We start from the raw sequence: 26,838 nt of genomic DNA on the forward strand, positions 1-26,838 counted from the left end.
TGCTAATAGATTTGATGTTTTACCTGAAATGTTATTAGAGCCCTATTTGGTGTCTACCCCCGTTGGTGAGTCAATTATTGCTAGAAAGGTCTATAGGGGTTGCCTTGTGTCTATCTTGCATAAAGTTATTCCTTGTGATCTCATTGAGCTTGACATGATAGATTTCGATGTCATTCTTGGGATGGATTGGTTACATGCATCTTATGCTTCCATAGATTGTAGAAATCGTCGAGTCAAATTCCAATTTCCAAATGAGCCTATTATTGAATGGCAGGGTCATGATTCGGTGGTGAAGGGTCAGTTTATTTCTTATCTTAAGGCCCGCAAAATAATTTCTAAGGGATGTATTTACCACATTGTGAGGGTTAGGGATGTCAACTCCAAAAATTCTTCTCTCGAGTCAGTTCCTATAGTCAATGAATTCCCCGATGTCTTTTCCGATGACCTTCCTGGTGTCCCTCCCGAAAGGGAAGTTGATTTTGGTATCGATCTCCTCCCTGATACCCAACCTATCTCTATTTCTCCTTACCGTATGGCCCCGGCAGAATTAAAAGAGTTGAAGGAACAGTTAAATGACTTGTTAGAGAAGGGGTTTATAAGACCAAGTATTTCTCCATGGGGTGCTCCCGTTCTATTTGTGAGAAAGAAGGATGGGTCACTTCGAATGTGCATAGACTACCGGCAATTAAATAAGATGACCATTAAGAACAAGTATCCACTCCCTAGAATAGATGACTTGTTTGATCAATTGCAAAGGGCAAGTCACTTCTCCAAGATCGACCTTCAGTCCGGCTATCACCAACTACGGGTAAGGGAGTGTGACATTCCCAAAACAGCCTTCCGAACAAGGTATGGTCACTATGAGTTTGTGGTGATGAGTTTTGGGTTGACCAATGCACCGGCGGTGTTTATGGACTTGATGAATAGGGTGTTCAAACCTTACCTTGATACCTTTGTAGTAGTCTTCATTGATGATATTTTAATTTACTCTCGGGGTGAGGAAGAACATAAAAATCACTTGAGAGTTGTGCTTCAAACATTGAGGGATAGACAATTATTTGCAAAATTTAGTAAGTGTGAATTTTGGTTAAAGGAGGTAGCATTTCTTGGTCACGTAGTGTCCGGTGATGGAATCAAGGTTGATCCTAAGAAAATAGAGGCAGTCAAAAATTGGCCTAGACCATTATCTCCTTCAGACATTAGGAGCTTCTTAGGTCTAGCCGGGTACTATAGAAGGTTCGTCAAAGGCTTTTCTTCCATCTCATCTCCTATGACAAAATTGACCCAAAAGAAATCCAAATTCATATAGACAGATGAGTGTGAGAAGAGTTTCCAGACCTTAAAAGATCGACTTACCTCTGCTCTTATTTTAACTCTCCCAGAAGGATTAGAGGGGTTTGTAGTTTATTGTGATGCTTCAAAGATTAGTTTAGGTTGTGTCTTAATGCAAAACGGCAAGGTCATAGCCTATGCTTCTAGGCAATTAAAGGTGCATGAGCGTAACTACCCTACCCATGACCTTGAATTGGCGGCCGTTGTTTTTGCTCTGAAGATTTGGAGGCATTACCTCTATGGGGTGCATGTGGATGTGTATACTGATCATAAGAGTCTTCAGTATGTGTTCACCCAAAAGGACCTTAACCTAAGGCAAAGGAGGTGGCTAGAACTCCTTAAGGACTATGACATGAGTGTGCACTATCATCCGGGTAAAGCTAATGTGGTTGCTGATGCACTTAGTAGAGTGTCTATGGGGAGTATGGCCCATGTGGATGAAAGTAAGAGGGAGTTGGTGAAAGATGTTCACCGATTGGCTAGATTAGGGGTGAAGTTGTGTGGTACTAATGATAGGGGTATGGTTGTTCAAAATAGGTCTGCATCCTCTTTGGTGGTGGATGTTAAATCCAAGCAAGATCTTGACCCAAAGTTTATCGAGTTAAAGAAGTTGGTAAAGGAAAAGAAGATAGAGGTCTTTTCCCAAGGGGGAGATGGGGTACTGTACTATCAAGGTCGGATATGTGTTCCAAATGTTGATGGCTTAAGGAGTTTGATCATGATGGAGGCTCAAAATTCTACATACTCCATTCATCCCGGTTCAACGAAAATGTACCGAGACTTAAAGGAGTTGTATTGGTGGGGTGGCATGACGTAGGACATAGCAAGGTTTGTGTCCGAATGTACGAATTGCCAACAAGTGAAGGCCGAACATCAAAGGCCAGGTGGCCTAGCCCAAGACATTGAAATCCCAACTTGGAAATGGGAAGATGTGAATATGGATTTTGTAGTGGGTCTGCCTCATACCCGGAAGCGTCATGACTCAATTTGGGTAATTATTGATAGAATGACTAAGTCAGCTCACTTCCTACCGGTTAAAACTTCCTATAGTGCCGAAGACTATGCCAAGTTGTATATTCGGGAGTTGGTGAGGTTGCATGGTGTGCCATTATCCATTATTTCGGATCGTGGTACCCAATTCACTTCTCACTTCTGGAGATCATTTCAAAAAGGCCTCGGTACTAAGGTAAAGTTGAGCACAGCATTCCATCCTCAAACGGATGGGCAAGCCGAAAGGACGATTCAAACACTAGAGGATATGTTAAGGGCTTGTGTGTTGGAGTTTAAAGGGAATTGGGATGATCATCTACCTCTCATCGAGTTTGCCTATAATAATAGTTACCACTCAAGTATTGAGATGGCACCGTTTGAGGCTTTGTATGGGAGACGATGTAGATCACCGGTTGGTTGGTTCGAAGTAGGTGAGATGACCTTGTTGGGCCCCGATTTGGTATTTGATGCTTTAGAGAAGGTGAAGATCATTAGATAAAGGTTGAAGACGGCTCAAAGTCATCAAAAGTCCTATTCTGACACTAGAAGAAGGGATCTTGAGTTTAATGTGGATGATTGGGTGTATCTGAAGGTTTCACCCATGAAAGGTGTGGTTCGATTTGGTAAGAAAGGGAAATTGAGCCCTAGATATGTAGGGCCTTATAGAATCGTGAGACGTGTTGGTAAGGTTGCATATGAGTTGGAATTACCATTGGAAATGGCCATGGTTCATCCGGTGTTTCACGTGTCTATGTTGAAAAAACATGTGGGTGATCCTAGTTCCATTGTACCTATGGGAGTAGTGAATATTGAAGAAAACTTGACCTATGAAGAAGTTCCTGTGGAAATTTTGGACCGGCAAGTTAAGAGATTGAGGAACAAAGAAATTGCATCTGCTAAAGTCCTATGGAGGAATCAACAAATAGAAAGTGCAACATGGGAAGCGAAAGCGGATATGATTAAGAGATACCCTCATCTATTCCCCTCTACCCAAACCTAAGGTATTAAGTTGTCCTTGCTCAATTACTTGAAATCCTTACATTTCAACTTTTCTTGTCATATGCTTGCAAAATTATGAAATATATTTTAAACGATATTTTTAAATTACACTGTTGCATTAATGATAGGTTGTTTGTTAACACTCTACTCTACTCAAGCTAAGTCTTTTCTCATTCGAGGACGAATGTTCCCAAGGGGGAGATAATGTAACATCCCCTAAAAACGTTGTATACGATATTTCAATTTTTGCCTAAACATGATACAGCCTCTGTATTTTGGTCATAACTTTTCATAGGAATATCCAAATTGAGTGATTCAAATTTCTGAGTAACCACAAGATCATTACCTACAACTTTTAGGAAGACCATATTTTAAGATTCGGAGGTTAAGTAGGTCAAATAAATTAATCTTTGTAAGGTAGGATGCTGTGACGGAAATGAGTGTTTATAGAAGAAAAATCATATCTCACTGTAGGTTTATCCAAATTGGTTGATTCTTGAACGATATGAAACTAGACTTCCATATCTACAATTCTTATGAAGACACCAAATCCTAATAAGGAATTTAACTTATTCAAACGTAGCTCCCAAAAAGAGTATTCTGTCAAAGATAACTCATTTCACCTACCATAGAAAGATCTAGATACATTTGACATCACTCATGACATAAATTGTCCTCCATTTAACATCATCCATGACATCAATATATTCCACTAAATTTTCAGATTTTTATTTATAATTATTTTATTTATTGTTAGGTCTCTTTCCCACCTATAAATACCCACCTTATTTCCTCATTTTATTCATCAAGCTTTCTCAAGCAAATCTTCTCTCTATACACTTCTTTACACATTCTCAAATATAGTTTTAGTTCTTAGTAGTGAAGAAATACTATTCCGGTAATTCATATAATCCGGGTAGTACACAAAACGTTCCGGCAAGGAGAAAAGCTAGGACTCAAGAGTGGTCATTAAGTCTTCCGATACCAACTAAAGCTTCGGTTTCCAGGTATGTAAGGTTTCAATGAGAGTATTCCTTCCACTCTCATGTCTAAATTATTTTGATTATATGATAAATTATATTTATTTTCTTTAAGCTCTACTCTAAGTTATGTGTGTATTTATCCATGGGTTCTTCCACCCATGTAGTCCAAAAACTCTTTCAATTAAGTCTCTTGATTTCAAGTAATATTTTCTTATGGTAATTCTTATTTTTACTTAATAATATGAATCATGGTTAAACTAATGATTATTGCTCTATTTTGATGCAACATAATTTCATATGTATGAATTGATGGTTTACAAGTAATTCTTTTATTTATCTATTTAAAGGTTCTTGAAATTCATGGTGGGTTGTTTAAAGCATGATTTTTAATTAATGGATTTCAAAGTATTTATGTATATTTATTTACATACATATTTGCAAGTTGAAGTGATTTGAACCCACCTAGTTTTACTATGTTTTTAATAAAGTTTGACTTGAAAGCTTTGACTCCAAATAAATATTTATGAAAGCAATATCTATGATAAAAAAGGGAGTCTTATGAAATGAAAGAATGATGAAATGATATGAATGATGGATTCTTTATGCAATAAGGACAATTCTTGCATATTTGAATTATCAAATGTTTTAATGAGCTATTCTACCGAACATGATGTTTGAATTCTCAAGTTATATGCTATGAATATTTTGAAGTATTAAACTATTCCGTGGGATTGACTTAGCACCGAATGAGGCATTGAAGTGAGATTCGGTAAGGGAATCCTAGTAGCAACCCCTTGTCTCATTAACTATGTGCCAACATAGGAGCCCTTGTAGGCTTAGGCTAATGGATCCATGAAAGCCCTTAAAGTTAAAGTTAAAGAAATGAATGAAGTTGACGGAGTTCTACCTGGCAAGTAGTCTCCCCGGCCAACGTAGGGGGTTATGTTGGATTCCATGTAATAGCTCGCATGGTCTTAAATGTCGGTTATGGTTAATTTCCCACAAAATGAATGTTTTAGAGGATATATAAATGATTTATTATGCATACATTAAATTATGTTCCATATTACATAAATGTTTTAATGTTTTCTCAATGTTCATGCATCCTTACATACTTAGTACATTCAAAGTACTAACGCATACTCTTTTGCCTACATGATATCACCATGTAGGGATCAGTGCTCCTCCTCATTCTCCTCCACGTGGCTAGTTGATATTCCATTGAAGACTACTTTTGGTGAGTTCCCATGTTCCGGGAACAATACTCCTTTATCTTTCTAGTTTATGATATGTTAAGATATTTTACTATGGAATTTCTTCTATTATGATTGAGGGTGAGCTAGAGACTTGTCTTAGCCCCGTTAAATCTAATAGTTAGAGGTATTGTTGGACATATGTAAGTTGAAGATTTATTATGATTTCCGCTTGTTTATTTATCATCATTACCTATGAAAGGCTAAAAGAATGCTAAGAGGCTTGTTTGAGGTACTTTCGGGTTCCTCATTCGCCATGTCACGTCTAGGCCCTAGGCTTGGGTCGTGACAATTAATGAATAAATAAATATAAAATATAACATATAAAAATATACTAAATTGTGTGTTTGGTAGGCATTATAGTAATTTAACATTCAAGTTGGGGGGTGTTTAAATTTCACTGAACATCAATTCAATCAACGACTACAAATCACACTTGAGTTTTTTAAGAAGAATAAAAAACTTACAAAATTCATAGTTTTAATGTGAGAAAATCTCTCTATTTATAGCCAACAACGGATAGTATGAACATGTGTTTATTGTGTCTTATCAGAAAAGTCAACCATTCGAAAAGTTCACAAATCATCAAAAAAATTATAACTCTTTTAAAAAGTCACACACAGCCCGTGAAAATCACAACTCTTCAGAAAAGTCGCAATCGTTCAATGCGAAAAAGTGTTTTCTTTTAATATAATGTAAATAAATAAATAAATATAATTTAGAATATTATAGATATACTAAATTGGGTGTTTTAAGAAAAAGAAGAATAGAAAACTTACAAAATTCGTAGTTAAAAATATAAGAAAATCCCTCTACTTATAGTCAACAAAGGGTAGTATGGACATGTGTTTAGTGTAACTTATCAAAACAGTCACAACACTAAAAAGTCACAACTCTTCGAAAAAATCACAACTCATCAAAAAAATCACAACTCTTTGAAAAAGTCACAGTTCTTCAAAAAAGTCACAACTCATTGAAAAAGTCACAGCCCTTCAATATGAAAAGGTGTCTGTTTTTAATATAATGTAATATAAATAATTATAATATAAAATATAGAAGATATACTATTTGAATGTTTTAAGAAGAAAAAAATAGAAGACTTGGAAAAATCGTAGTTTAAAAATGTGAACAAACCCTCTATTTATAGCCAACAAAGGGTAGTGTGAATGTGCTTATTGTGCCTATAAGAAAAATCACAACTCATTGAAAAAGTCACAAGCCTTCAATGTGAAAAGGTATATGCTTTTAATATAATACAATATAAATAAATAAATATAATCTAAAATATGAAAGATATACAAAATTGAGTTTAAGTTGGAGATATTATAGTAATTTAGCATTCAAATTAGGTAGTTCATGCTTTTAAGGTAGTTTAAATAGATATAATGGGTAGCTGGAAATGGACATCCATATTGTGTAACGAAAAGAAAGGAAAAATGCAGGTTATCTTTGCACAGGGTATACGGCGTTCCTCTAATACTTACTTTTTAACAAATGACCTGTCTGTCTGCTCTGTCTATAATGAAGACTCTGCTAGTAAATAGTAATCAAATAGAGTATTTTTTTTGTTTTGAAAATATGTCGGATACAAGTGTGTGTGATCATATATTTCAATTTAAGTTTTTGACATTTTGCACCTGTGAATGTAATCCTCACCAGCGTACATCATGAAAACTGAGAGAAGCTCATTGAAATAATCCGAAATGCCAACACTTTAACAGATTAAAATTTAAAATCTACATCGGCCTATTCAGGATAAAGATTAATTTTATGTAAGGCCTAACATCCAACATAATCTGCTCTAATTTTGCATCTTAGCAGATAATTTACATTGACAAGAAAAAACTAAATCTATATTACAGTAGCAACATCTCCAGACTTGTTGGGTGTATAGTTCATACATGTAGCGAATTTTAAGGGGATTTTAAAACCAAAGATAGCTGATACAACTGAAAACCATGAGGTTAGATATTTCTCAATTGCAACTCCACCTTGAGACACCACCGGAGGTTCATTACTGAAAAGCAGCTTCATCCAGTCACTAGTCCCACAGGGATGTAATGTGTACCATGGCCGATTCAGGAAGGGGTGCTCCTAAAGATAATTCAGCATTTGAATTAAGACAGATCTTAATTCAGCATTTAAATTAAGACAGATCTCAACGTGGTGCACATTCATTACATATATTTCTTTCCAATAAGTTTTGTTTGAAACTGAAAAATAAGTTCTTAGCAAGATTTTTCCCCCACTAAGTTAACTTCATTCTAATGGGTAGAAGGAGGTATAATGGAGAAAAGCAAAGAAATATCGTTGTAGCTAATCCTGTTTTGCTTTTACTGGTGAAGGAGGGTTAAGGAAGAACATAGTAAGAGATGCTAATTGACAGGATATGACAAGGATCATCCAGGAAGACTCAGCAACGACGGGAGTTTTGCCAGAACCTTGACATCCGAATGGCTTCAAACAGAAAATAGTCATTCCACTGAAATACTTAACTACTAGAAGTTGGTAGCGGTTATGATTGTCAACTGATAACTAAAGGGATCTTTTTGTCATGATATCACTTGCAAGTTGAAGTTTGGCCACCATTATATCATATCATGGTTAACTATGTTGCTTGAATCCTAGAATGTGAAGCCACATAAACATACCAAGTGCAAATTGAAATTACAAGTTGAGAAAACATGATCAACTTTCAGAAAATAAATGAAGCAAACATACCTCCCGAGTTATAAAGGTCCATTTAGATACAACTAGTTCCTGTGCAGCATAGGTAGGAAAGTCCTTTTCCAGGTCTTCTATTGCCAAGGGTTCTCCATCTATCGATATAGCATGATCAGAACAATATTTATGTTGGTGTCTAAATTATCATATAAATTATCATGAATTATCTGAGAGAGAATTGCATATCAGAAACCCAATGCTGAGTAGCTTACTATTTGGTTTGAAGTGATAAATGAAACAAAAAGCTAATGACAAAGAAGTATTTATACAACAAATAAGTAGTAGAGGCAGAATTAGAACTATGCAGAACATTGAGTTGACCAGAGACTAGAACTACTCATCATCTTTTCCATTTTATACATCAGGGCATAAACTGTACAAGCATATATGAGATGGCAAGTATCAAGCTCATCATGAGTATAGCCAAGATTTTCTGCTTCAGCAATAAAATTTGTCAATCTAGCGTCTCACTGGTACAGTTGTAAAGCTGCTATCTTGTTTTCAATCACCAGTGACGCTGTAGCAATCAAGTCTTAAAGCATGACTTTATTAACACAAAATAGATGGTTGGTGATCCTATAAATGTATGATTAAGAAATAATTATATCAAAAAACAAGAAAACTATTCCGTTCAGTATTTTTCCGCATAAAATGAATACAAACATACCACTGCAGTATGCACGGAAATAAAGTACTGGAACCCTGAAAGAGGAACTGTAGATGACATGAAAGTCATAATGATGTCTTTCTTTGCCGTCCTTTTGAACCTTTCAAGGAAAATCATGACAATGTTTAACCATGTACAGTTCAAAGACAATTAAGAAATGAAAACTGGAACAGATATATCACAGCAAAGCATGTGGTTTTGAAGATGGAGCATGGATATGTATAAATGTTGACAGCCACATACTGCAATGGAACTGTGGCTAGAGTACTTAAAAGAGGAGAAAATTGTTGATAAGAGCACCACCATCTATCAAATTAACATCCATACCGAAAAATTGGAAGTTTTATAATGCCAAGGAATAAATGATCATTAAACTTATTGCCTGATTGCAAGAAATTAACATGTGAACCAAGAGATTACATTAAACTACTCAGCTACTCATCTGACACTTGTATCCATAACTTTTCCTCTCTCTAACTAAACACTCTCCGCACAAATAGAAACCTTATACACAACGGTAAATTTTTCAGCGAGTCTAAGGCATAGCGACTTATAGAGCCACCAGATGGAGGCCTTCCGGCGTGTCCACTTAACCAAACTGCTCCCCTTGCTGGAGCGCAGCACTCACTGAAGGAATTTCTGGAAAAGTTCTGTATGCCACCACTGTAACAACTGTGAACACAACAGCGACAGCCAACAGTCCACCCAGGGAATCAGTCATTGCGAGAAACATCCCATCACAATGGGATACCGGCGATAATCTTTAAGGTAAAAGATTATTATGGCATCATGGGAGAGGAATGTAAATATACCATAGTTGGTAGATTCTTGAAGCGAAGCCCTCAGATTGATCGAATTATGTCAACATTCAGGGAACTTATTCCGATTAGAGGCTCTGTTAAAATCAGAGTCTACGACAACTATAATTTGTTCCTTGACTTCACAAATGAAGATGATTCAATTTAGTTTGGTTCAAAAGGGTAATTGAATGGAAGGATGCAGGTGTGGTTGCAGAAATGGACGCTGGACTTCAAACCAGAGGAAGATCTTCCAATTGCTCTGGTATGAACACTTCTTCCAGGTTTACCTTCCCACATGCACAATTGGCACTATGTTAAACAGGTTCTTAGTTCTGTTGTAACTCCCTTAGCATTACATGTTGCTACCAACTAGAAAACGAGAGCCAAGGTTTTAGTTGAAATGGACCTCCTAAAAATACGTCCGGATTCTGTTTGGGTAGGCCTGGAGGATGAAGAGTCACCTTTCAAAGGTTATAGGCAAACACTGCAAAGAATTGAGGCATAATGTAAGATCAAAGGAAGAGGAGAATAAGGAAAAGAAAAAAGCTATCATACATCAATCTGGAGAAGGAACTAGTGAGGGGAAACAGAAGAATGATGAGCAGAGCAAAACCAATACACAAAGCAATGGAGACAAGAAAGGAAAGAATGGGGAAAAAGGGAAAAAGTGCAGACTGATAAGATCCAAAAGCAACACAGGGGAAAGCCAAAATGAACCCAAGAAGAAAAAAAGGAACAGGAAAAAGAAGATGCACAAGAAGAAAAACAAGGTCGTGTTTAAAAATGCTACATCCCAAATCAAAAGCAGAAAAAGAAAGGACAAACAGGATACTACTGGAGCGAAAGATACAGAAGAAGGAGAAAAAAATCAAGAATCAAGAACCTGTTCATCAGGGTAAAAGAGCTAAATTGTGAACAAGTATTGATCAAACTACCAGACCTCCTGATAACACTACAAAAGAGACTTAATGGCATGAAGAAGTGACCAACTCAACAGACACCAGTGCTACTAGTAATAATAAAGAAGAAGAAAATTCAGAAACACAAAAGAAGGAAAAACACAACACACAAGGTCAGAATATTCAAGAAGCTAGAGGAAGGATAAAACAAAGGAAACAGGGAAGAAGAAAAAAGAAAAGAGAACCTTCCCTCCAAACAAGGGAAGGGAACACAAACAAGACAAGACATCCCCTAGTATTTCATGATTAGTACAATTTTTTGGAATATTAGGGGGATGAGATCAAAAAAAGCAAATCACAGAATCAAGCACTTAATCAATATTAATAAGGTGGTTTTCCTTGCTATTTGTGGCCATTTGTCAATATGAACAAGATGATAGATACAGGAAGTTTCTTAGATTCCATTATGTTTGGCCAATACCAATGGAAAGATCAGGTGCTTCTGGAATCACCTAGATCAAGCTGAGGTTATAGCCAATGAAAAACAACTCACTAACAAATTTAAAAACATAAATGACAGCCATGGTACTTACATTGCCTCTATTTATGCCAAATGATTTCTTTGGAAAGGAGATCTTTGGGATAGTCTTGAAAGTATAAGCTACTCTATTGCAGGACCTTGGTGTATAGGAGGGGACTTTAATGTTATTATGTATCCTAATGAGAAATTCGGTGAAGACCTCACAGGGCTCAAAGGTTTTCGACTTTATCAGTGTTAGAATAGGAATAGGAACAAGAATAGTCCTACTTGAATAATGATTAGTATATAGAATCCTTCTAGGAAAAGGATTGTAATATAGTGTCCTAGTTGGAGAAAGAGTTTCATGTAGTGTCTATAGATAGGGTCTCAATGTAATTATGTAGAGACACAATTCATTAATATTTTTCTCCTTTATTTCTCACATGGTATCAGAGTTTCTACGATCCTGGTAGAGAATCAAAGAATTTCTGTTGTCGGAAGGTGGCTATGGACCTTATATGCCGCCCCTCTGGCAAATGGTTATGTTAACAAAAGTTGTGCCAATGATATACGCATGGACCCCATATTCAAGGGAAGAAAACTTAGTCAGACAGGTCACCGTGTGTCAATTTCCGGCGACCTTCTAGGGTTGTTTTGTGTCAACCCTGTATCCGTCAGTGTTTTCGTAGCATCGTGCATCTTTCCAGTGACTACTTTCTCATATTCAATTTCCATAGCACCCTGCATCTTTTCGGTGACTACTTTCTTATATCCGATTTCCATAACACTATGCATCTTTTCGGTGACTACTTTCTCATATTTGATTTGTATAGCAGCGTGCATCATTTTGGTGTCTACTTTCTCATATCCGATTTGCATAGCACCATGCATCTTTTCGATGACTAATTTCTCATATTTGATTTATGTAGCACCATGCATCTTTCCAATGACTACTTTCTTATATCTGATTTGTGTAGCACCTTGTACCTTTCAGACTACTTTCTCATATTTGAGTTGCATAGCACCATGCATCTTTTCCGTGACTCCTCAAATCTAATTTGCATAGTTTCGTGTGTCTTTCTGATGACTCTTCATATGTGACTTACACAGTTTCAATTTTCGTCAATGTTGTGCAAAATTCAACACCACCTCAAGGTCTAGCAACCTCGGGTGACCAAAGCCCAACCAGCGTCGTCGGTCCCTCACATGCGACTAGATCTAGGGTTCCAACGACCACATTAGTACCATGCGGAGTGCATAAGCCTGTTCTAATAAGTTTTTCGGTGACTTTCTTGTTCAATATCGATTCGTCTCTTGATTCCAAGATGATCGATATATTTCATACCAGATTTCGAGAACTTTCTAGCGGTCGATGCACTGTTTCTAGTAGATATGAGTTTTCCAATAGTGTTTTCTCTTTGTTTCATATTCACTTTTACCAAAAGGGCATACTCAGATATTTGGACTGGATTACATTGATATTTTTTCTTCTGTGGCTAAAACAACATCTGCCCACCTTTTTCTATCTATGATTGTCGTTTGCCATCGGCATCTTATTCAGTTGGACATTAAAAATGCTTTTCTCCATGGTGACATTGAGGAAGAAGTCTATCTAGAGCAACCACCTAGTTTTGTTGCTCAGGGGGAGTCTAGTAGCCTTGTATGTCAATTGTGCATGTCACCCTATGATCTGAAACAATCTTCTTGAGCTTGATTTGAGAAATTCAATATAGGAGTTTGGCATGACTCGTAGTGAAGCTGATCATTCTGTGTTTTATCGACATTCTGCATCAAATCTAGTATTTCATGAGAGGACTAAGCACATTGAGGTTGATTGTCACTTTGTCAGAGAAAAGATACTCTAAAAATATATCTTTAAAAAAAATTGTGAAGTCGAATGATCAACTCTCAGATATCTTCACTAAGCCCCTCATTGGTCCTCATATTAATTATATCTATAACAAGCTCATTACATATGACTTGTATAATCCAAATTGAGCAGGAGTGTCAGAATAGGAATAGAAACAAGAATATTCCTACTTGAAAAAGGATTGTAATGTAGTGTCCTAGTTGGAAAAGGAGTCTAATGTAGTGTCTATAAATAGGACCTCAATATAATAATGTAGAGACAATTCAATAATTTTTTTTCCTATATTTTTCACAGTACTATGGAGGCTTGTGGTTTATATGACTTGGGTTATGTCGAACCTAGATACATTTGGTGTAACAAAAGAAGGCACTGGAAAAGAATCTAGAAAAGGCTTGACAGAGTTTTGGTTAATGATTTATAGGCTCAAAAATTTCATACTAACACTGTGAAGCACTTATCTAGAGTTGGTTCTGGTCATAGATCTCTATTAATGAGAAGTTACACAGACCAAAAGGAGTTCATAGTTACTTCAGGTTCTTAAGCATTTGGACACAACAACATGATTTTCTTGAACTGGCACAGGAAGCATGGAACATGAATGTCATTGGCAATGCTATGTGGAGGTTACAAAATTAGCACAAGTTTCTTAGTAAATGACTTAGCCAGTGGTCTAGGGAGATTATTGGAAATATTAATGAGCAGGTCAACACTTGGGAGACAAAATACAACTTGTTAGAAGAATTAGACCAAATTAACAACAATGAGCAAGGGTAGGGAGGATTTGAACAGGGGTCATGCTGAATATGTCAAATAGTTGAGTATACAGGATTCACTTCTGAAGCAAAAGGCAAAGATCAGCTGGTTTAAAAAAGGGGATTGGATTAGTAAATATTTTCAGTGTGTTAAGGGATAGAAGGAGAAACTTCAGATCCATTGAATTTAAAATCATAGAGACAATTGGATACAGGGAGAAGATAAGATTGCTAGAGCTGCTGTTAGACATTATAAGGGAATGTTTAACTTGGAACAGCCTGTTTTGGATGATAGTCTCCTGGATTGTGTTCCAACTTTGATCTCAGAGGGAGATAATGAAATGCTGCACAACTTGCTTATTGAGGAAGAGATCAAGAATGTTGTTTTCAGTATGAGTGTTGATAGTTTTGCAGGGCTGATGGATATAATAGTAAATTCTACCAAAATTGCTGGAATATCATCAAACAAGATGTTTGTGCCTTTGTCATGGAGTTTTTCTCAGTTAAGAATCACACCAAATTCCTTACTCATACTTGCTTTGCTTTAATTCCAAAAATAGATTCCCTTGCTAGTTTTTTTTGATTTGGGGCCTATAAGTTTGAATAATCTTTCCAACAAAATCATTTTCAAAATCTTAACTAGAAGGCACAACCCTTTCTATTACAAACTAAAGTTGCATCACAACAGTGCAAAAAGACTTTACAAAATCCCAACCAAGCTTAGGCTACTGCTTCACAGGATCCTAGCATATCAACTAGTGATTCAGCCTCCTCAGCATAGCTTTCTTTACACCAAAAATAAAAATAAAAATATACTATTCATCTTGATTTTCTCCACAAAATTGTATTTGTCTTCAAAAGCTCTATAGTTCCTCTCCTTCGAAAATGGTCCACCATATGCAAGCAGGGACAAGTTTCCACCAATTTTTCTAACTAACTGGCCCAGCATTCTGATTCCAACATTTCAGTAAATCAACACTTGTTGCTGGCATTGACCATCTGATTCCTACCATGTTCAAGAAGTAGTTCCCATAATTGTCCAGTACCAGGACAATAGATGAATAAGTGACTATTATTTTCCCTAGCAGCTCCGCACAAAAAGCATCTAAAACATATTTAAATCCCCTTCTTTGAATCTTTGAAGTTTATCCTGTGTGAGGCAAGCATTTCTTGCTACTAGCCAAGAAAAGCATACCATCTTAAAAGGAGCCTTTACTGGTGGGCTTCCATATAAGTGAATCTTCAGTATCTTTGAACCCTTGGAATGATTCTAAGGTCTTGAAAAATTCAACAGCTCTTTCCAGCTCCCAGTCATCCAGTAGCCTTCTAAAGTAATATTCCATACATGTACTCCTTGTGCTAATTCCAAATTAATGTCTGGCATAGTGGCAATGCTGAAAAATCCAGGGAAGAGCTCCTTTAGAGGTCCATGCCCCAAAGTGGCTTTATTATTGGTGGGCCTATTACTAAAAATGTCATGCTTGCTCAAGAAATTGTCCATGACATCTCTAAGCCCAATGTTAGTGGTAACATTGTTCTTAAATTGGATATGGAAAAAGCTTATGACAGAGTCATGGTCTTTTCTCATTGAAATTTTCAAAAGACTTGGTTTCTCTATATTTGGATTAATATGGTTTGTAGGCTTATCTCAAATGTTTGGTACTCTGTTTTCATTAATGGATCTAGAAATGATTTTTTCTCTTCATCACAAAGTTTTAAGCAAGGAGATCCCTTGTATCCATCCATTTTCATTATTGCTGCTAAGGTGCTTTCTAGATCTCTTAACAATTTGCATGATAATATCAACTTCACCCCTTTCTCTATGCATCTTAGAAGCCCCAAGATGAACCATTTTGCTTATATTGATGATATTGTTATTTTCAGTAGTGGTAATACTAGATCCATGAAGCTTATCATGAAACAGTGTAGAAGATATGAGAAATCCTATAGAAAAGTTTCTTTTAACTGATAAAGCAAGTGGATACAGAATTAACAGAATTAGAAGACGCACTGGCTTCATGGACAAAAGCTTTTCCTTTTACATATTTGGGTTGTCCTATTTATGTGGGAGGAAAGATGATTTCATACTTTGATGATATGGTTTCGTTAAAAAATTGAATGGTTGGCAAGGTAAGATGCTTCCTTAAGAAGGTAGAGTGGTTATGGTTAAAAGTGTGTTAAAATCTGTGCCCACTTTTTTTTTTTGAAATTGGTAATGTTCTTCAATCTATGCCCACTTACACTCTTACTATTATAAACCCCCTTTGTGAGTACCCTGAACCTTCTGGAAAAACACTTTGCTAGTTTTTTCTGAGGATCCAGTGATAACAAAGCAAAATATCACTGGAGATCTTGGAAAAACTTATGTGTTCCTAAAGATGAGGGTGTTATTGGTATCAGAAACATAAATGAAATCTCCAACACCTTAGCCATCAAAAGATGGTGGAGGTTCACGCAGTGTTTTGAGAAGCGAGAAGCGGAAAAAAGCGACGGGGGCTCACTTCACAGAAACGAGAAGCGTGAAGCGAAGCGCATGCTTTTTTCAGAAAAAGCATTATTTAGTATAAAAATATAAAATATAAAATATAAAATATGCATAGATAAATAATCAAAAACTCGAAAGACTTAGATTAAAAAGTAACTAGATAGTCAATAATCCTCATAAGTAACACCATATAAAGCAAATGCATAACCAAATCACAAAGAGAGCAAAATCCTATTCTTCAACAAGATCCTCAAACTCTTGAAGTGCCATCAACAAGAGTTCTACTTCTATTTGGTCCTCATCTTCTTCCTCATCGGAGGACTCATCAACAAGAGTTCTACTTCTATTTGATTTTGAACATGAACTTGAACCTGTAGCTACTCTTTTTTCCTTGCCCCTTAAAGTACTCCCCCTAAAACCATAAATATTCTCCTCCACACCACTAGCCGTAGCAACTTCACCATGTGAGACCTTCTCCTTCATATACTTCTTCATCTTCATGATTTTGGGGTGCTCCAGTTAACCATTCAGTTGCATCATCAATATTATCCAACAAAATTGGATCAATGGTATTGCGAGCATTGTAGCGACGCACCAATGTTCTATTATATTTGATGAACACTAGATCATTCAGGCGTTTTAACTCAAGCCTGTTTCTCTTTTTAGTATGAATCTGCATAGAATTCGTAGAAAGTAATTAATGGGAGGACTTTGGACAACTAAGATACCATTTAATTTAGTAATAACATAATATAGGTTCTCACATGTTCATACACGCTCCAATTTCTCTCGCAACCAGATGAACTACAAGTTAAACTTTGCACTCTAATAGCAAATTGTTGCAAGTTTGGGACATTATGACCATATTGCATCCACCATTCAACTGTAGAAGAATTATTTTAAAAGTTAATATGTAATAACTTAAAAGTTAAAGCTTTAACAACTAAATGTTGAAATGCTCACCTGGTGACCTTAAGGTTCCAACTCTAATGGCCGACTCAATTCCAAGTAGCCCATCAGCTTTCATGTACACCCAAGCTCATCCCCTATTTTGTCTTGAAAACTTTTATCTAGAATCATCCTCTCAACACATGCATGATATCCCAACCACACTTCTTCAGTTAAAGTCTTCATCTCATTATTTTTACAATAGAGCCCCGGGTTCAAAATATGTCCAGCTGCATGTAAAGGTTGATGAAGTTGATCCGTCCACCTTGCATCAATGATTTTGAAAACATTCATATATTTCCTGTCATCATAAGTGAATGCCTTTTCAATACTTTCTTTGGCCCTATCCATGTCTTCATAAATGTAGCCCGTTGGTGGTTTTTTCTCCCCATCCACCATACGAAGTACATTAACTAAAGGACCACCAATTCTAAGTGCTTGAACAGTGTCATTCCAAAAATATGGACTAATGATGTGTCTCGCAACTTCTTTCCCAAGAGTTTCCTTTGCATAGACACTCTCATTCCATTCAGTGGACATAAACAAGGTTCTCAGATTTTTCTTTTGCATATAAAAACTATGCAATGCCAAAAAAGCTGTTGCGAATCTTGTCGTAGCAAGTTTTACCAAGTTTCTTTGCTTTGTGTATCTCCTCATCATATTCAACAAGAGTGCCCTTTGACTGACATAAGAATGTATCTTAACAGCCTTACCAAAAACTATTCAAAAAAATTTAATAGTTAATAAGTAAGAAAACTAACATGAAGATTAAAAAAGAACATTACATATCAAGACTCATGTTCACCTGTAGAATACGGGGCCTCTTTGAAAATGTCACCAAACATCAAGTTGATACAGTGAGCAGCACAAGGAGTCTAGAAAATATGCGGGAACACTCCCTTCAACATGTCACCCGCTTTTTTGTTCTCACTTGCATTATCAGTCACAACTTGTACCACATTTTCCTTGCCTATTTTCAAGATAGTCTTCTCAAGCAAGTTAAACATCTTATTAGAATCAGTAGAAGAGTCACTAGCATCATGAGATTTAAGGAACACATTTCCTTTTGGAGAATTCACCAAAACATTGATGATTATTTTCCCATTCCTTACTGTCCATATATCCATCATAATGGAATAACCATACGTTTTCCATTGAACCTTATGATCTTCTACAATTTTGTTTGTCTTTTCCACCTCTTTTTTTAAACAAGGAACTCTTACCTCATGATAGGTGGGGGGGGCTTCATTCCAGGGCCATATTGGCCTATTGCCTCAATGAATTTATCAAAACTTTCGGTGTAGTTAACACAATTGAAAGGCAATCCTGCATCATACATCCACCTAGCAAAGCAGATACAACACGATCCCGTAAAATCTTGCTAGAAGCCTCTAGATCAATAGGTCCACCTTTTCTCTTTTCATTTGATTTTTGCGAGAAATAGAGATTAAGAGGACCTTTGACATTGCTAGCGGTGGATGACCCACTTTCACTAGTTGAAGGTTTCTTTTTTGAGGGAGGACCCATTGGCATATTCACTTCAACTTCATCATCCATTTCATCATCATCAACAAGATTAATCATGGATGTTTCAGGATTCATTTGAGTTTTAAATTCATTTTTTTCGTAAAATACTCTTTTATTTCTTCTTTCACACTATTCGAGACCTTTGGACACACTTTAACATCTTTATAACCACCAATAAGATGTTTCTTGTAATGAAATATTCCGCCATTATATGTCATATCACAAAAAATACATTTGATTTTTGTGTTACTTCCCATGGCAATTCCATATGCCCAAGCTGGATCCCTTTTTTGTGCCATTAAGAAAATACAACTTACTACAAAGAAAAAATAGAATAATGATTCAGTCACACAAGTCAAATTGTCAAAAACAATAATAGAGCAGTTGACAGATGGCAGCAAAATTAATAGAGCAATAATAGAGCAGCTGCAGCAAAATTAAAAAAAATAAAAAGCTGTTGCAGTGGGTTTTAAGTCAAAAATTGGCCATGGAAAGTGGTCTATGGGCTCCACTTTTTGATAAATTCCCTTTATGCAGTTAATTAAACATCCAATATCCATCCTCCACTTCATATAACCGCACTATGAGCCCACTAGCCTAATAGAACAGTTGCAGCAATATTAAAAAAAATAATAAAGCAGCTGCAGTGGGTAATAAAGCAGCCCTTGTTTTGTGTAATAAAATCACTATAAAAAATTCAACCAAATTTTTCAGATCACCAAATTAATTAATATTATATGATAAATGTTAGTTAATTTTTTTTATGACGGTAATGTTAGAGCCTTTTACACGCAGATTAATTAAATTACCAGGTTAAATTCATCTATTGTCTCTTTTATTCAATTTAACCTTAGTGATCTTCAAGATTGTAATTCATGGTTTTATTTTTGGTAATAAAATGATTTATGAGAAAAAAAATCATGATACAGATATAAAAAAACAGAGCATAGCTTAACAAAACAGAGGTCTACTGAGAACCCAAATCAAAAAAAATGGCCAAAACATAACAGCAGTTGCGCAGAACTGCATTGCTGAATAGAAATAGAAAAAGAAGAGAAGAAGTGATGAAGAGAAGAAGAGAAGAACATCGCAGCAGTTGCGCAGACGGTAGAACTGCTGAATAGAAATAAAAATAGAAATAGAAAGAGAAGAAGAGAAGAAGAAGAGAAGAAGAAAAACTAACCTAGTTGAACTGTCGAAGTCTCGAAGAAGTCACAGCAGCTTGGAACAATTAATTGTAAGTTTATAAATTTGTTTTTTTTTAAAAAAATCTAGTGCCGCTTTTAACAAATAAGCGAGCTTTTTTCTCGCTTCTACATGAAGCGCGCTTCTCACATCTCCCATGAAGCGCACGCTTTTCTAATATCGCTTCGCTTCACGGTATTGAAGCGCTAGTGCCTCGCCTTGCTTCGCTTCACGCTTAAAGCGAGCGCTTTGGCGCTTTTTCACAACACTGGGTTCACGACTCAGCCTTCTCTATGGGCTGATTTCATGAGGGCAAAATATTGCAATAGGGTTCGTCCGGTGTCCAAGGCATGGACAAGTGGAAACTCTCAAGCATTGAATCTCTAATTAAAGCTAGGGAGAACACTGAAAGAATCATTCTTTGGCACATTAAAGATGGTTGTTGCAGCATGTGATGGGATAATTGGATTGAGAAGGGTGCTTCGCAGTCCTTTATCCTGGTAATATTGATAAAATTAAGGCTAATGGCAGTGACTATATTGACAATGGAAAGTGGAATTTGGAGAAGCTTTGTGAGGTGCTCCCAGATTACATGACTCAACATATTAACAACATTCCCAAATCTCCATGACTTTGCCATCTGGAATGTTATCCAAGATGGCTATTACACCAACTCTTCAGCATGGAAAATCATCAGACAGCCTAGGCAGAATGACGCCACTCTTGACAAGGTATGGCATAAATGTTTACCTTTTAAAAATTTCATTTCTTACTTAGAGATTGATTCTTAAAAAGTTACCTTTTGATGAGCTTCTCCATAATTTTGGTAACCAATTAGTCTCAAGATGCTTTTGTTGCAGTACACCTACTTGTGATACAATGAACCATGTTTTATTGATGGTGAGGCTGCTTGTTATATTTGGAACTTCTTTGGTAACCCTCTGGGAGTTAGACATCACTCTTTATCTATAAAAAAGAATTTAACTATGTGGTGGGATGTTAAGACTAAAAAAAGCTTACACAAACTAATTCAACAAATAGTTCCTATTTGTATTTGTTGGGAAAGTTGGAGGAGCTAGACTTCTTGTAAATATGGTGACCAGAAAAGATTTGTTACTTCCAACATGGAAGAGCATATCCTGTGGAACATAAAGACAGACATATCTGTGGCATTTCCTAGCTGTGATATTTCAGTAACTGGACTCAACTATGTCAAAGAATTGAAAGATTCAAACCAGTCATCAGTTGGAGACATGTTACTTCATACTTGGAACAAGACAATGCTTGGAAGGATTAAAGTTAACACTAATGGAAGCTACATCCAGAGAAAGTATTGTAGGTGTGGTGAGAAATGATTCTGGTAACCTTATCATTGCCTTTTCAGTCCCCATTCAATGTAAAAGTAACAATCAGACAGAGGCAATGGCTGTTATGTATAGGATTAACTGGTGCAAACAGGCTGGATTCAATAGTTTTGATCTTGAATTGGACTCCTTAGTGACTACTGACATGATCAATAACAAGGTCATTAACAATCTCAAGCTCAAAGGTATTATCAGATACATCATCAAGGGTATCAATGGTGTTGATGTGAAGATTTCACACTGTTTTAGGAAAGCCAATCAAGTGGCCGACTTCTTATACAAACAAGCCTCTTCAAGTGGAATTGGGTTCTTCTTCTACTCTTTTTAACATCTTCCTAAAGAGGTAAAAGGATTATTTCATTTAGATAGATGGAAACTCCCTAGTATTAGAAGAAGATGTGACTTCCTTGTGAGTTAATACTCTTATTCTAATTATATGAAAGGTTTTGTATAGGCAGCCTTTCATCTTTTGAAAAGATTGAATTTTCAATCTTTACTTTTGCAGAGGTAAGGTCAACGTCTCCCTTCAAATTTATGTAATCTCTTTTTGCATTTATATAGACATGGTACGGATCAAACCAAACCCCCCAAAAGGCCTAAGGTGATGACTTACAAGAATATTAAAGGAAAAACTCAACAGATTTGACAATTAGTGCATCCTACCAAAGACTCAAATACTAATCCAATAGACAGCACAAAATTATTGGAAATCTTGGTTGCAAAGCAGTTTAAACCAGAAATAGTCCTTGTTAAAACCTTCAACACAGGTGAGTAAGAGATAAGAATTTTGAAGCTCAAGCACCCTTATCAAATAAAATGGTGTTTCCTAGGTGAAGGAAATTACTTAAAGAATAAAATGTGTAACATACCAATATGGCAGTATCTTCGCCAGAGCAAGCCAATTCTTCTATTCCAGCAAGACAACATTCTTCCTATAAATGGGAAAAAAAAAAAGGAAATCAGCAAAGTCTTACAGGTACATAAACTGTTAAAATAGTTCAAACGAAGAGAAACCTGAGGAAGAATGATATTCTCCAAGGATAAATATCCTTGTACCTGCGAAAATTGCAGAAAACAAAGTGAGTATAAAATATATGAAAAGAAGATTGTTGAAATTCAGTAGATGTAAATCATATAAAGATGAACCTTGGTATCAGCAAAAGCTGGTTTCTTTGGACAGTTGATCCATGACCAGTTAGGAAACCCTAGATCGAAGTTGTTCCATATCTCAGCAAAAGTAGAAGCAGCATTGTGAAATTCAGTAGATGTAATGGTGCCATCCCATGAGGATATGGATGACATCTCTGCCCACAACACAGGGAGATATACACTAGTAATTGAAGCGAGGATTAAAATGATGATGGAGTGTAAAACATCAAAAATAAATTATATAACCATTCACTAATACATATCTCTATATATCACTCAAATTTAACATATGGAGGGACTCCCCAGAGATTGACCTGCCAAAATATACAAAAGAAGGGGTGAGTGAATTAAAAAGGACCTTTGAGAGGGTAAATAAATAAAAATAGAACATAAGTTTTAAATATGTTAAAAAAAATTCCTTTTTAATCAGGATTATGTTTATTTATAACATCATTTTTATATCTTTAAAGTTTGGGTATTTGCTCAAAGGACTAACATATAAAAAAAATAAAAAGTGTCAAAAAACTCAAGAAGTGAAAAATGCTTTTTCACATAGGTATTTTGGGGATTTTTATCCTCTTTCAAATTTCTCTCTTCTTTCTTTTTTTTTTTTGCTTTTTGTTTTTTGACTCTTAAAATATCACAATCTTCTAAATAATTTGGTATTCTCAAATTAGGGTTTATCTTTAAAATAAATCTGCATTTATCTTTTTCTTCATCATTGAACCATTTTTTAATATGTATTTATTTTTTAATTTTTTTATTTTTTATAGTGATTTGTGGATACATTACTTGGACGCTATTTTAAAAGGGAAAGAGTAAGCGTGAAATGCTTACACAAAACTTAAATATTTGCATGTTGTTTAAACTATTGTATGGTGTTTAGATAAATATTTACAGTTCTTTAAATACCCTCGTTGTATTTACATTTTAAAATGCATATTCTGATGTGTTTAAACATTTATATGTAGTTTAAACAACTGCATGACGTTTATACTAGAGTTTGCACTGTACAAACACGCTTCATGTGAACAATCATACTTTGTTTAAACATCCACATGTTGTTTATACAAAAAAAAATTACATGTTGTTTAATATATGAATCTTTATAATAATTACAGAAATTGTGACAATTAATGGAGGATCAAATTCTACTAGAAATTGATTTACATGGTGAATGGATAAGGACCGGTAAGTGTTATAGTTGGAAGTCGAAGGGAGGTCGTACAATATCGATACGAGTGAGGAGGGATGTTACATACGATGAGTTTGTTAATATCATCATTAGTAGGTGTAAGTTGTGTGAGCCGGAGAATATTTTAGTTACTTACATGCTCAACATTGTTGCATCGCAAAAAGCTTCTTTTTCTGAAATAAAGGATGATGATGTTTTGGACTTCTATTTATCTGATGTTGCTGACACTGGTCTTCGACCCATTCTCAAAATAAATGTGATTGAAATTGAGCCTTTAGAAGTTTCAGAATTTAAAGAAGTAGCTAGAGTATTTTCTGAAGTTGTTGGCAATACAATAGAGCTAGAAGAAGTTGTAAAGTTTTCTGAATTTATCTACAATACAATAAGGATAGATGATACTTCAAATGTGTCATGACCCAAATCCGGGTGTGATAACATGTATCCTATCCCACCAGAACAAGTTAGCCTAAACCCAACAATTATAGGAAATACTGCGAAAATACTACATATATCAAATAAACCAAAAGCGAAAGTCTTAAATAATCTCAAATAAAATAAAGCATAAAATAAAAAGGGATAAGGGAGATTGCCGGACGTCAATCAGCTACCTCTCTAAGTCACCTCAAAGCCCAGGAAGATAATGAATAACTCAAACTCACTGTTCGGGCTAAAAACCTACACAAGTGTAGAAGCAAAAGTGAGTACCAAACAACACGGTACTCAGCAAGTCAACTAACAAAACTAGGCAAATCTAAAAAATACAAGAACTCCTTTCATCCCAATCGAACCTCAATAACTACAACCTGCACAAAAAATCAGCCCAACCTAGATTTCACAATACACAATTCAAAAATATTTCACAATCACAGTTAAGTCATCAACAACAACAACAACATACCCAGTGAAATCCCACAAGTGGGGTCTGGGGAAAGTAAGATGTACGCAAACCTTACTAATACCTCATGGAAATAGATAGACTATTTTTGAAAGACTCTAGGCTCAAAAGTATTGAATATGTATATATATATCATAATGACAAAAACAGAAAAAACGATGCAAATTTTATAAGACAATAACAATAATAATAACAATTGCACCATAACGTGATACTCTAAAGGCAATCACAACACAACTACAATGACACGCCTAGACCTACGACCAATCCTAAACCGTCACAATGCAAGACATCATTCTATATCTACTAGCCTTCTACTTCTACTAACCTTCCACTCTAATCCGCGACCTCCACTCTTTTCTTTCTAAGGTCATGTCTTTGGTGATATGGAGTAGCGCCATATTCTGTCTAATTATCTCTCCCCAATACTTTTTTGGTCTACCCCTACCCCTCTACATAACTCCCAAATTCAATCGCTAACACCTCCTACCTGGTGCATCGACACCCCTCCTCTGCATATGCCTAAATCATCTCAGCCTCGCTTCTCTCATCTTGTCTACCACAGGGGCCACTCCCACCTTCTCCTTTGTAACCTCATTTCTAATCCCATCACTCCTAGTATGACCACACATCTATCTCAGCATCCTCATCTCCGTAACATGCACCTTCTAAACATACGAGTTCTTGGCTGGCCAACACTCCACTCCATATAACAACGCAGTCTAACCATTATTCTGTGGAACTTATCTTTAAGTTTAGGTGGTACCTTCTTATCACATAGGACTTTAGAGGCAAGCCTCCATTTTATCCATACTGCCCCAATACGATGTGTGACATCATCATCGATATCCCCACTACTCTAGATAATGGATCCAAGATATTTAAAGCTTTCTCTTTTGGGGATAGGTTGATTGGACAACCTTACTTCCCTACCCTCTTCATCCATCGCAGCATTGAATTTGCACTCCAAGTATTCTATTTTGGTCCTACTCAATTTGAGCCCTTTGGACTCCAAAGTTTATCTCCAAACCTCCAACCTATCATTAAATTTGTACCAAGTCTCCTCAATCAACACTATATCATCCGCAAATAGCATACACCATGGAACCTTTTCTTGAATAGATTGTGTCAGCTCATCCAACACCAAGGAAAAAAGAAACAGACTCAACACAGATCCCTGATGTACTCCCATTACAACAGGAAAATGCTCTGAGTCACCTTCCACCTCCTAACCTGAGTCTTGGCTCCAGCATACATGTCCTTTATTGCCCTTATACACTATTGGGGCATCTTTAGCCTCTAGACACCTCTGGAGAACATTCCTTGGAACTTTGTTATATGCCTTTTCAAGATAAATGAATACCATATAAAGATCCATTTTTCTTTCTCTAAATTTCTCTATCAGTCTCCGCATAAGTGGATTGCTTTAGTAGTTGACCGCCCCGGCATGAATCCAAATTGATTTTTTGAGATTGACACTTCTTTCCTCACCCTCAGCTCCACCACTCTCTCTCATATCTTCATCGTGTGGCTTAATAATTTGATACCTCTGTAATTATTACAGTTTTGAATATCATCATTGTTCTTATATAATGGAACCATAGTACTCCACCTCCATTCATCAGGCACCTTAGCTATCTTTAAAATAACATTAAATAACCTAGTCAACCACTCCAGACCTGTCTTGCCAATGCTCTTCCAAAAGTCCATTAGAATCTTATCAAGCCCGATCTCTCTCCCCCTCTTCATTCGGATAATAGCACATCTAACCTCTTCAACCCTAAAACACGTGCAGTTCCCAAAGCCTCGAAGACTATGAGAGTACACCAAATCACCCAGTGCAATGTCTCTGTCTCTTTTTTTATTTAAGAGTCCGTGGAAGTAAGTTTGCCACATTTTCTTGATAAAGTTCTCATACACTAGCACTTCTCCTTCCTCATCCTTGATGCACTTTACTAGATACAAATCGCGGGCTTTTCTCTCTCTCACTTTGGCAAGCCTATACAATATCTTATCTCCACCTTTTTCTCCTAACTCATCATATAAGCATTCAAAAGTTGTTGTCTTTGCACTAGTGACTGCCGACTTTGCTTTCATCTTGACCCTCTTATAAATATCTTTAAGCCTATACTTCTCATCCTCATCCATGCACTCCAACCACTCTGTATACACAACCTTCTTAGTTTTCACTTTGTCTTGAACTTCTCCATTCCACCACCAATCTCCTTGATGACCACCAAAGATTTCTCTTGAAACCCCTAGAACCTCGATAGCTTCTTTTCTAATATAACTAGCAGTCAT

General features: G+C 36.1%; 3 protein-coding genes across 4 annotated transcripts; all 3 read right to left on the reverse strand.

Annotated features, from left to right (window-relative positions):
- Nucleotides 1–7,251: 7,251 nt before the first annotated feature.
- On the reverse strand, nt 7,252–22,784 carry LOC129882586 (ubiquitin-like-conjugating enzyme ATG10). 2 transcript variants are annotated; one of them, XM_055956962.1, is made up of 6 exons: nt 22,445–22,783; nt 22,313–22,354; nt 22,168–22,230; nt 8,949–9,048; nt 8,279–8,376; nt 7,252–7,651 (listed from the first exon to the last, which is right to left on the reverse strand). In XM_055956962.1, the coding sequence occupies exons 1-6, from the start codon at nt 22,598–22,600 to the stop codon at nt 7,409–7,411; spliced, it is 702 nt and encodes a 233-aa protein (XP_055812937.1). In that variant the 5' UTR covers nt 22,601–22,783; the 3' UTR covers nt 7,252–7,408. The 2 variants fall into 2 exon arrangements, with proteins under 2 accessions (XP_055812937.1, XP_055812938.1); XM_055956963.1 differs by lacking the exon at nt 22,313–22,354 and having other exon boundaries at nt 22,445–22,784.
- LOC129882587 (uncharacterized) lies at nt 16,451–19,810 on the reverse strand. Its single transcript, XM_055956964.1, has 4 exons — nt 18,028–19,810; nt 17,238–17,941; nt 17,039–17,157; nt 16,451–16,947 (listed from the first exon to the last, which is right to left on the reverse strand). Exons 2-4 carry the CDS (start codon nt 17,299–17,301, stop codon nt 16,732–16,734), a joined length of 399 nt encoding a protein of 132 aa, XP_055812939.1. The 5' UTR covers nt 17,302–17,941; nt 18,028–19,810; the 3' UTR covers nt 16,451–16,731.
- Nucleotides 22,785–26,049: 3,265 nt separating the features above from the next.
- LOC129883568 (uncharacterized) lies at nt 26,050–26,838 on the reverse strand. Its single transcript, XM_055958202.1, has one exon. The coding sequence runs from the start codon at nt 26,836–26,838 to the stop codon at nt 26,050–26,052; it is 789 nt and encodes a 262-aa protein (XP_055814177.1).

The sequence above is a fragment of the Solanum dulcamara genome, chromosome 3 (genome assembly GCF_947179165.1).
Source record: "Solanum dulcamara chromosome 3, daSolDulc1.2, whole genome shotgun sequence".
Classification (NCBI taxonomy): domain Eukaryota; kingdom Viridiplantae; phylum Streptophyta; class Magnoliopsida; order Solanales; family Solanaceae; genus Solanum; species Solanum dulcamara.

What these genes read in the sequence shown, in the direction of transcription:
- LOC129882587 (XM_055956964.1), bottom strand. Translation starts at nt 17,301, where the DNA reads ATGAAAGCTGATGGGCTACTTGGAATTGAGTCGGCCATTAGAGTTGGA. An exon ending in TGGAACCTTAAGGTCACCAG is followed by an intron (nt 17,158 to 17,237) that starts GTGAGCATTTCA and finishes ATTCTTCTACAG; the next exon opens with TTGAATGGTGGATGCAATAT. An exon ending in ATTGGAGCGTGTATGAACAT is followed by an intron (nt 16,948 to 17,038) that starts GTGAGAACCTAT and finishes AATTCTATGCAG; the next exon opens with ATTCATACTAAAAAGAGAAA.
- LOC129882586 (XM_055956962.1), bottom strand. Translation starts at nt 22,600, where the DNA reads ATGTCATCCATATCCTCATGGGATGGCACCATTACATCTACTGAATTT. An exon ending in AGAATATCATTCTTCCTCAG is followed by an intron (nt 22,231 to 22,312) that starts GTTTCTCTTCGT and finishes TCCCATTTATAG; the next exon opens with GAAGAATGTTGTCTTGCTGG. An exon ending in TTTCCGTGCATACTGCAGTG is followed by an intron (nt 8,377 to 8,948) that starts GTATGTTTGTAT and finishes CTATATCGATAG; the next exon opens with ATGGAGAACCCTTGGCAATA.
- LOC129883568 (XM_055958202.1), bottom strand. Translation starts at nt 26,838, where the DNA reads ATGACTGCTAGTTATATTAGAAAAGAAGCTATCGAGGTTCTAGGGGTT.